We start from the raw sequence: 11224 nt of genomic DNA, 5'->3' as shown, positions 1-11224 counted from the left end.
GTGGCTGCGATGATGGGCTCAAGTATAGCAGGGATTGTGGGGCTGGCGCGGGATCAGGCAGTGTTTCGTTCTGCTGTGCGTGGGGTCGCTATGAGTTGGAAATGACTCAACGGCACTTAACAACAACAACTACAATGGTGACCCTATGTGCAACAGAATGAAACCCTGCCTTGTCCTGTGCCAGTCTCACAATACCAAGCCCATCATTACAGCCACTGTTTCAATCCATCTTGTTGAAGGCCTTCCTCACTTTTTGTTGACCCTCCACTTTACCAAGCTGATATTTTTCTCAAAGGAATGATGCCTTCTGAAATCTTGAGGAAAGTAGGTGTGACAAAGTCTGGCCATGCTTGCTTCAAAGGAGCATTCCAGCTGCATTTTTTCCAAGACAGATCTGTTAGTTCTTTTGGCAGTCCATGGTACTTTCAGTATTCTTTTCCAATACCAAAACTCAAAAGTATCTACACTTGAGTCTTCCTTATTAATTGTCGAGCTTTCACACACATATGAGTTGATTGAAGACACCATAGCTTGGATTAGGTGAACCTTAGTCTTCAAAAAGACATCTGCTTTTCAGCACTTTCAGAGGCCTTTTGCAGCAGATTTGCCCAGTGAAATACGTTGTCTGATTTCTTGACTGCTGCTTCCATTTCTTAATTTCACCGGTGGGCTATCAAGAGTTCTCTCCTTAGTCTCCAGGTCACTTTAATGTCAGCCTCTATAAAAACATTTTCTAATGGACACATAAAGTGAAATACATATAGAATTTTAAATATTTGAGCAGTTACATTTTTAGAAAGATAGAAAGAAACTTTTGTTGTTAGGTCCCATTGAGTAATTTTCAACTCATAACCACCATACTTACAAAAGAACAAAACACTCTTGGTCCTGGGCCATACTCAAAATCATTGCTATACTTGAGCACATTGCTGCAGCCACGGTGTTATCCACCTCATTGAGGGTCTTCCTCTCTTACATTGACCCTCTACTTTACTAAGCATGGTATCTTGATCCTTTCTGAGAATGTAACCAAAGTACAAGAGATGAAGTATGGTCATTCTTCATTCCAAGGAGCATTCCTTCTGTACTACTTCCACCAAAAATATGTTCTTTTATCTGCCAGTACATGATAAATTCATATTCTTCACAAACAACAAGATTGAAGTGCATCAATTCTTCTGGAATGTTCCTTATTCATTGTAAAGCTTTTACACGCATAGTAGGAAATTGAAAAATATCAAGACTTGTACCAAGCACACCTTAATCTTCAAAGATTAAAAGTCTTTTGCAGCAGATGTGCCAAATGAAATACTTCCTTACATTTCCTGACTGCTGATTCCATGGGTGTTGATTGTGGATCCCAGTAAGATGAAATCCTTGGCAACTTGAAACTTTTCTTCATTTATCATGATATTACTTATTTGTCCAATTGGGATGATTTTTGTTTGCTTTATGTTGTGATATAATCCATCAAGAAGAATGCAGTCTTTGATCTTCATCAGTAAGTCCTTCAAGTCTTCTTCAATTTCAGCAAGCAAGGTTGTGTCACCTGCATATCACAGGTGGTTAATGAGTCTCCATCATTCTTTTCATGTAGTCTAGCTTCTTGCACTATTTGCTGAGCACACAGATTGAATAAGTTAGATAAAAGCATACAGGCCTGATGCACACATTCCCTGATTTGAAAACATGCAGAGTAACCGTTGTTCTATGTGAACCACTGCTTCTTTGTGTTTCCGCAGGTTCCTCGTGAGCACATCTAAGTGTTATATAATTGCCATTCTTCTCAATGCTATCCAGAATTTGTTATGATCCACATAGTCAAAAGCCTTTGCAGAGTTAAAAAACAAACAAACAAAAACACATTTAAATATCTTTCTGGTAGTCTGGTTTTCACCAGTATCCGTCTGACATCAGCAATAATATACCTCATTGCCAGCTTGAATTCATGGCAGTTCCCTGTCTATGTACTGAAGCAAGAAGTTTTGAAATATCTTCAGCAACAATTTTACCTGCATGTGAAATGATGTCTCCTCCACTCCAAAGAGAGGCTTTTAAGATCTTGGGTCTTATTCTTTTCCAACTGGGAAAAGTGGCACCACCTTTTTGTGCCTAAAACTTAATAAACTTTCTCTTCCCATTTGCACTTAGTGCTATTCTTTCTACTTGTTCTTTGCAACTGGTATCTTTTTATTTTCAGATCTCATCTCAACTGTTACAACTTTAAAATACCTTCCTGACTTAGCCCTCTAATTCATCAAGTTTTATTCTTCATTTAAACTTTTTTATTCCTTCCATAGCAATCATTTCTCTCTGAATTTATCTTAATTAGTTTTTGCTTTTTTGTTTTTTTAAACCTCTACTTCTGAAATGTAAGCTGTTTGATAGCAGGTATCTTGTACATATTTTTTTTCCTACAGTGTCCAAATGTCTATGAGGTTCCTATTCAAAATATTAAAAATGATTTGTTAAAAGAGAGAATTAAGTCAATATTATTAAAGTATGTCAACAAATATATATACTTTTTTTAAAATCAAATTCTGATACTATGATGAATACATCTCTACTCACTTATTCTCTCCTCTGGTTTTTGCTCCTCATGCTCCATAATTAAGTCTGATTCTGTTTTCTCAATCATCCTGGACTATCTCTTAAGTTCCATCACTGTTCAAAATACATTGACCATGCTGTTGTTGTTGTTGTTTGCCGTCGAGTCAGCCCTGACTCATATCGATGACTCCTTGGGTTTCTGAGGCAGTATCACTACGGAAGTAGGATTACCCAACCTTTCTTCCAAGGAGTAGCTGGTGGGTTTGAACTGCCAGCCTTCTGGTGAGCAGTCAAGTGTCTTAGGCACTATGCTACCAGAGCTCCTGTACATTGACCATAATGCCCTCCAAATTCATCCATGTTGTGAGATGATTTGTGTATACTTCATTATTCTTTAATGTTGCATAGCTTTCCATTGTGTTAATGTACCATAGTTTGGTTCTCCAATCATCTGTTGCTGGGCATTTAGATTGTTTCTATCTCTTTGCTATAGCGAATTGTGCTGTAATGAACATGGGTCTTCACATGTCTGTTCATGTCCTTCTTTCATTTCTTTAAGATATATTCCTAGTAATGGGATTGCTGCATCAAATGATATTTTTATTTTCAGTTTACATAAGCTAATCACAGAAGGACAAATGTTGTTTGTGCCCATTATTATGTTTTTAATACATTTTTTTGAAATATAATTTATGTACAGTGAAATACACAAAACTAAAATGACATGGGTCAATGCATCTTTTTTTTTTTTCTTTTGCAGTGTTCCCTCCCCTCCCCTTCCACCCCTGGCAACCAACAAAGAAAGTCTCCCTCCATATATAAAAATTTCCTTAACCCTCCACAACAACAAACTAACACTATATTTGTCCTTCTGTGATTGACTTATTTCACTCAGCATAACGTCCTCCAAGTTCATCCATATTATGCAGTGTTTTGCAGACTCTACATTATTTTTAATGCTGCATAGCATTCCATTATGTATATGTACCATAGTTTGATCATACACTCTTCCGCTGATGGGCACGTAGGTTGGTTCCATCTTTTTGCTATTGTAAATAGTGTTGTGATGAACATGAGCATGCATGTATCTGTTCCTATCCTGGCTCTCACTTCTCTAGGATATATACCTAGTAATGGGATTGCTGGGTCAAATGATATCTCCAATTCCAACTTTCTAAGGAATCACCATATTGTTTTCCACAGTAGTTGTGTCACTTCACAGTCACACAAGCAGTGTATGAGAATCCCAGTCTCTCCACATCCCCACCAGCATTTGTAATTTTCTATCTTTTTGAACCCTGCCATCAGTTCTGGGGTGAGATGGTATCTCATTGTTGTTTTGATTAGCATCTGTCTGGTGGCCATTGATTGTGAGCATCTTTTCATGTATTAGCTGACCACATTGAACCCATTATTGTAAAAAGTCAAGGAAAGGTTTACTTAGAAAGGGAAATTCACTTTGTTGGTTACCAGAGATGGGAGGGAAAGGAAGGGAAATATGTGGACTAGTTGGGAGTCATATGTTGATTTGGGTGAGGGGAGGGATGGTATGAAAAGATTCTGTGACAAGCATGATGACATTGGGCAAAGGAAGGAAGCTGAAACATGTACATAAGATATAGACAACAGAGACAAATACTAGTACATGCACAATACTGCATTACCACCAACACCAAACACCAGCCTACAGATAAATGCATAGACAGGTGTGAATATCATGTGAGGATAGATGAACAGGAATATACTCCAGACCAAGGATAGATTTGGCTGAAGATAATCTTACATACACACTTGTACTACAAAATTAGCCACATAGGTGACAGAAGCAACAGAAGAGAGAGTTGGAGCAACTCAGAGAGAACCAAACTCCTTGAGAGAGAGAGAATCACCAGCCTGCAGATTTTGGACCATAGTCTCAAGGGACATCATGCTCAATTGGCACAACATAGTGCATAAAAATCTTGTTCTACAACCTGCTTTAGTGAGTAACAATGGATTCTTCAAAGCTTTCGAGCAGCCATCTAAGATGCAACTATTGGTCTCCTCTTGTCTAAATCAAAGAAGAGTGAAGAAAATGAAAGGTATCTGGAAATAATTAGTCCAAGGATGAGATGGAACACAAGGATCTCAGTCTTCATGACCGCAAGATCGGAAGAACTAGATGGCACCAGCTGCCAATACCAACTACTCAGTAAGGGATCAAAACTGGAGATCCTGGAAAGAGAGGGAGGAAAAGTGTGAAACAAAATTCAAAAACACAAAAATGATCAGAATCATTGGTCAGACAGAAAGAGGTGAAGCCCCCTAAGACTATGGTCCTGGTTTACCCTTCAAGTTTAGAAATGGACTCACTTCAACAGATTAGCTCTCATACCAACAGTAGAAAGCTCTACATGCAAAACACCTACCCCAGGCCAATGCACTCACCTGCTCTAGGGAGATACACCCCTTACAGCAATCGTCCATGAGACACCACCAGGGCAGCATTCACATAGATGGAAACCTGGACTGAGAGGAATGCATAGTTAAGAAGGACACAGGGGGTGGACAATCACGGGGATAAGAGGGGAGGAAAGTTTTTCTTATGATTGAGGATGGCAATCAGGGCATGAAATCAAATGTGCATGAGCTCTTGAATATAATACAAATTTGGTATATAAATTTGCACCCAAAGTACAATAAAGTAAAAAAAAATACACTGACCACATTTCCTTTCTTTTGGCTTTTTGTAATAACCTCTTGAGTAGTTGTCTTTATGCTCCAGCTCCATTAAAAACCCCAGTGCCTTTTACACAGCTCTGATATACCGTGTGATGTGTACTTAGGTGTCTGTGTTCTTAACAATGTGAGATGTAGGAAATAAAGGGTGCAGACATTTTTTAAGATGCAAGTATAAGAAGAATTAAATATGTCCGTGAATAACTCAAAGACAGACAACATATTGTTAGCCCAATCATAAAGAGAAGGCATAACATCTCAAGGAAGGTCAAATTCACAAGCAAACACAAAGAGTTGCTCAAAATAAAGAACAATTTTTATTGAAAATAACTGATTTCCACACCTACATGGGAAAACAAGAGCATCATAACAGAAGATTGGAAAGTAAGGGAGTAAAGGGTCACATTTGGAAAACAGACAATATCATGGAGTCACCATTCACAAAAACGTCATTCTAAGAAGGAGGTCCTAGGAGATCTTAGCCTTTATCAAGCATGTAGTTTCTTGAATCAGAGTTGTTCTATGAAGAGTCATTTCAGAAGTAAATGGTGCTTGGAGAGAGATGTTCTACCAGCAAGAAGAATAGTATCTTCTGTAGCAAAATGGCCGGTAGCCATAGCAGGCAGAACCATAGCCGCAGCCATAGCGGGAGCCATAGCCACAGCCATAGCCAGAACCATAGCCACAGCCATAGCCAGAACCATAGCCACAGCCATAGCCAGAACCATAGCCACAGCCATAGCCAGAACCATAGCCACAGCCGTAGCCACAGCCACTGTAGTAGTTGCAACACATGGTGTCAAGAGGTGAAGTTTCAATTGAGGTAAAGAGGGTGGTTTTGATGTCTGAATGCCATTTGCTATTCCTGGACCTTTATATACTGTCAGAAAGTGGGTGGGGCACAATTAACACAGACTATGTGACCTCATTACTACAGCAATTTTCATTTTTGAAAAGCTCATCATGTGAAGGTCAATAATATATTCACATGCTTAGTACATGGTCTGACACCAGCCAATGAAGACAGCTATAAGAAGCAGATGTACCCTAAAGGTTGCACAAGTATATCTTTGGAATTTATTCAATACCTAACTTAGATTTTCTCCTCAGAGGCATTAACTCTCCTCTCCTTCCAGCTAACATACTTGGACACTGGGAGATGGACCAGCATCTCATAGCATCTTATATCAACAGTAAAAGTCCTGATTTGGAGGCAAATAGTAAGGGCATATGGTGAGATACTCTCAGCTTATACCTGCAAGAATGTAAACAAAGTCCATGCAAAATGGTCACTGAAGTAATGGCAGAAGCAAGAGACAAGTGAGGCCAAGAAGATGTGATATGGTTCAGAAGGAGAATCTCAACTACTATACCAAAATAAACACAACCATCAGTTTGTCCAAAGTAATAAAATCTAATCCATCTAAGCGTCCATAGAACATATATTTTTGATATGTTACTCACTCTTTGGAATTTTTTTTTCTGCTTACCTCACCAAATATTCACCTGCTAGTATCACAATGATCCTTAGAAAATTAGCTCAGGCTATATCTCCCATTAAAAGCATCCCTGGGCATTCACGATGTGCATTAAACATAATTTCTCTGTGCTTCCATAGATCCCTGTGCATAACTGTAATATGGTACAGTGCACATACATATTACATTATTTTATTTTATTTTATTTCTCTGCTTCCTTCACTTGCATGTTTTTTTAAAAAAATAAATTTTGATTTCCTGAAGAAATAATGTAAAAGGCAATAAGTGACTACTGAATGAGAGGCTATAAGACTTTTTCAAACTACACAAGTGATATTTTTTATAGTTGAGCAATATTCTATACAAAATAATAAACACAATAATAACCATGAACAACATTCATACACTTGGGCATTTGACTGCTAACCAGAAGGCTGGCAGTTCAAACCCACTAATGACTCCTCGGAAGGAAGAATGGATCATCTACTTCTGTAGAAATACTACCTCAGAAACCCAAACAGGGGTCACTATGAGTCAAATTGACTCGACGCCAGTGACATTGTTTTTTCTTTTTTTGGTGTCCTTTGTATTTATTGCTCCATGTAAATTTACCTATAACAATATAAAGTCAGAATTTGTGGTATTTATTAATATATACACATTACAGTCAAGAAAACAGATCAGATGTAGTTAAGTAGCTTGCTCAAGGACTGTCACATGCCTAATAACATAGTTGAAGTGGTTCAACTGCTATTATAACATAAAAGAGTGCTTCCTGTTAATAATGTTTTACTTCCATATTTCAAATGAAATGTATTCCCTTCACCTGACTAAAATTGTCAATATTTTGCAGACTTTGCCTTATACTTCCATCATCTGTATTTTCTTTCAATGTGACCATGATAGATGTAGCCAACTCATGGAGTAAATATTCAGCGGCAAACTTTAGCCATCTGTCAAATATGTTTGTAACTCTCCTTAAGGACCTCATAGTATTGTAATAACTGCTCCTGTCATGCCACTGAATTCTCTATCTATGCAGAGTCAATTCTTCATCACAAATGAAACTAACTATTCTAGGTATCTTCAAGGATTATCTGTACTGGAAAAAAGGATCTTTGATCAACAACTTTCATCTTAAAGTAAAATCTCATGTTCTAGGCCTTCTTTTAATTGTGATTGTCTAATTTTTACAATTTCAATTGCAAGAGCCACTCCACAGGAGAATGATGAGACAGTCTTCTTCCATAGAGATTTATAGCCTTAGAAACCCCACAGGGATCACTGTGAGTTGGAATCAACTTGTTCACAGTGAGTTTGGTTTATTTTTGGTAACTTTTGCAATACTTTTTATGAAAATACATTCAATATGAGCTTTATTCCTCAACCCTATGGTGCTTCCCAGATTTCACATTTTATCTGCATTCTCCTCAAAACAGTTTAGCAGACAATATTTTTCTTATCCATTTCCATTGATTACTTTTCTAGACAATGACTGAATAGTACAATTTAATTTGAAAAGAGCAATTGATGACTACATTATACAAGAACTGTGCCATTACATAAAATATTGGATAAATAACATGTGATCTAGATTCCACGGGTAAACTCAGTGCTTTTGAAACTCTCCAGTGATACTGAATCACCATTTCCTTTGGACTAGTCCCCTTTCTTTCATCACACATTCCATCAAAGAACGGAGTTTATTCTATCTTTCCATTTCCTTACCCATTGACTCCTGAATTTACTGTGACCAATGTCATATTAACTATCAAAATATCTGTTACTACATAAGAAACCATAGCTCTGCCAACTACAATGGACCAATTAAGTAATTCATACATGAGAATGATAAAGAGAAAAGTGGAACCAAATCATCAGAAAAGAAGGTACTCTGTTAATATTTACTTATTTGTGACTAAATATGCAATGACAAACTTTTCAGTGTACTTGCTATGACTATATATTTTAGAGTTCATAATATGGGGTATATCAGACCATGTTTCACTGCTATTCATGTGGTTTTCACTGGCCAATTCTTTGACAGGAAGTTAGAAGCTCCACAGACGCCTGTTCACTATGAGTGACCCTGATGGTATTTAAAACACCGGTGGCAAAGACTCCAGTATCATAACAACATCTAAGCAACCAAAGTTTCACACACTGAGATGATTATTCATGTTCTCCAGACTATGCAAAAGTATTCAATTGTGTGCATCATAACAAATGATGGATAACATTCAGAAGAATGGGAATTCCAAAACACTTATTGTGCTCATGAGGAACCTATATATAGACCAGGAGGTGGTCATTCAAACAGAACAAGGGGATAAGGCATGCATTAAAATCAGGAAAGGTGTGCATCAAGGTTGTATGCTTTCAGCATACTTATACAGTCTGTATGCTGAACAAATAATGCAGGAAGCTGGACTATATGAAGAAGAACACAGCATCAAGTTTGGAGGAAGACTCATTAACAACCTGTGGTATGCAAAAGAAACAACATTGCATGCTGAAAATGAAGATGACTTCAAGCACTTACTGATGGAGATTGAAGACTATAGTCAGCAGTATGGATTATACCTCAACGTAAAGAAAACTAAAATCCTCAAAACTGGACCAAGAAGCATCAACATGAAGAATGGAGAAAAGACTGACATTGGCAAATATTTCATATTGCTTTGATTCACAATCAACAGAAATGGAAGCAACAGTCAAGAAATCAAATGTTGTATTGCACTGGGCAAATATGCTGCAAAAAAAAAAAACATTTTTAAAGTGCTGAAGAGCAAAGATGTCTCTTTGAAAACTAAGGTGTGCCTAACCCAAGCCTTGGTATTTTTAATCACCTCATATGGAGGTGAAAGCTGGATAATGAATAAGGAAGACTAAGGAAGAGTTGATGCTTTTGAGATGTGGTGTTATAGAAGAATACTGAAAGTGCCATGAATGACCAGAAGAATGAACAAATCTATCCTGGAAGAAGTGCAGTTGGAATGCTCTTGGGAAGTTAGAATGGCCAGACTTTATTTCACCTACTTTGGTCCTGTTGTCATAAGGGACCATTCCCTGGAAAAAGATATCATGCTTCATAAAATAGAGAGTTAGAAATAAAGGGGGACACACTCAAGGAGATGGATTGACACAGTGACTGAAACAATGGGCTCAGGTATAGCAAAAACAGTGAGGATGGCTCAGGACCGGGGAATGTTTCGCTCTGTTGTACATAGGGTCACTATGAGTCAGAACCATTTTGATGGCAGCTGACAACAACAAAATTATGGCATAGATGTGTCATGGGTGTAGGAAATGAATAGCTTATGAGTGTGCCTATATTTGAGATATAAGAAATTGAGATTATTGATTAAAATCCTAGGATGTCAAAATATTCTCATTATTAGTCACCAAGACATAATAAGTTGAAATGTATGCCATTTTTATATGTGGAAAATAGTTAAATATCAACAATTTCATAGTGAGCAACCTAATAATAAACGTAATAGTAAAAAATGCACTGCATTCTCACAGTGGAAGGGGTTGTCATTCTCTATTTTATTTGATATCTGCAACAATCTCTACCTAGCACTGTATAAGACATTTTATCATTGTGTCCTTAGGGCTCATAATGTACATCATGTGCCAGTGGTCACACTGCTAGTAAGTGATGGAACCAATATTAGTTCTCACGTATTTTGACTGTGAAACCTGGGCTTTTAATTACTGTCTATAAAATTTTATTTTTGGAAGTGTGAGACTTTGGATTGCCCCCAAGCAAGTGGTATCTTGCACCAGGGAAGCACAGTTGAAAACAATATTTCATTGTATAGAAGAACCTGGGTATCACTTTTAATGGGCGTTAGAATTTCTGGGTTTATTATAGACTTTCCTCATCAAGTTCTATGTATTTTTTTTTCTCATCTTCTTCAATCTCATAAATAACATATTCCAATGGTAAAATTTTTTAGAAAGGTTACATTCTCAATGGCAGGGGAATATGGGCAATGGTGTGCTTTTAAATGATTAAGTACCTCCATTGGAGGAAAGCTCTGATCTGCAACGTTTGCTCACTTTTGGTGTAAATATAAAGCAATAGCTATCCAATGGTAGAATGCTCCCTTCCATGTGGTATGACCGAAGTTTGATAAAAGCTTATACGTTGCAGTAATGTCAGTTTCACCTCAGATGAGACTGGGAAGAAGATCTTGGCAAGATATTTGTAAAAAAAAAAAAAAAAAATGGCCAGTGACGCCTTACAGAATTGCACTAGGATCACCATGCATTGGCGCTAACTAACAAGAGCAATTTGTGCATATACATCACATGGCTTGTTTCATGTTACCAATGCTTTAACAACTAAAAATTCTATACTGCCTTCCAGTACTTTAATAACTTAACTTTAATGTTTAGAATTTTAATCAGTATAGAATTTCTTTTCCTGTGTGTCAAACAGGTGGCAAAATGATAAAAATTTATGAATA

General features: G+C 37.3%; 1 protein-coding gene across 1 annotated transcript; it reads right to left on the bottom strand.

The window, feature by feature from the left end:
• Nucleotides 1–5835: 5835 nt before the first annotated feature.
• LOC103197406 (keratin-associated protein 6-2-like) lies at nt 5836–6063 on the bottom strand. The gene has a single exon (XM_007941295.1). It carries the CDS (start codon nt 6061–6063, stop codon nt 5836–5838), a length of 228 nt encoding a protein of 75 aa, XP_007939486.1.
• Between the last annotated feature and the right edge of the window lie 5161 nt (nt 6064–11224).

This window comes from Orycteropus afer, unplaced genomic scaffold (assembly GCF_000298275.1).
Source record: "Orycteropus afer afer isolate SDZICR_OR568_19922 unplaced genomic scaffold, OryAfe1.0 scaffold00078, whole genome shotgun sequence".
In the NCBI taxonomy this organism is placed as follows: Eukaryota; Metazoa; Chordata; class Mammalia; order Tubulidentata; family Orycteropodidae; genus Orycteropus; species Orycteropus afer.
The sequence above is the reverse complement of the archived record's forward strand: the minus strand, read 5'-3'. Positions and strand labels throughout refer to the sequence as shown.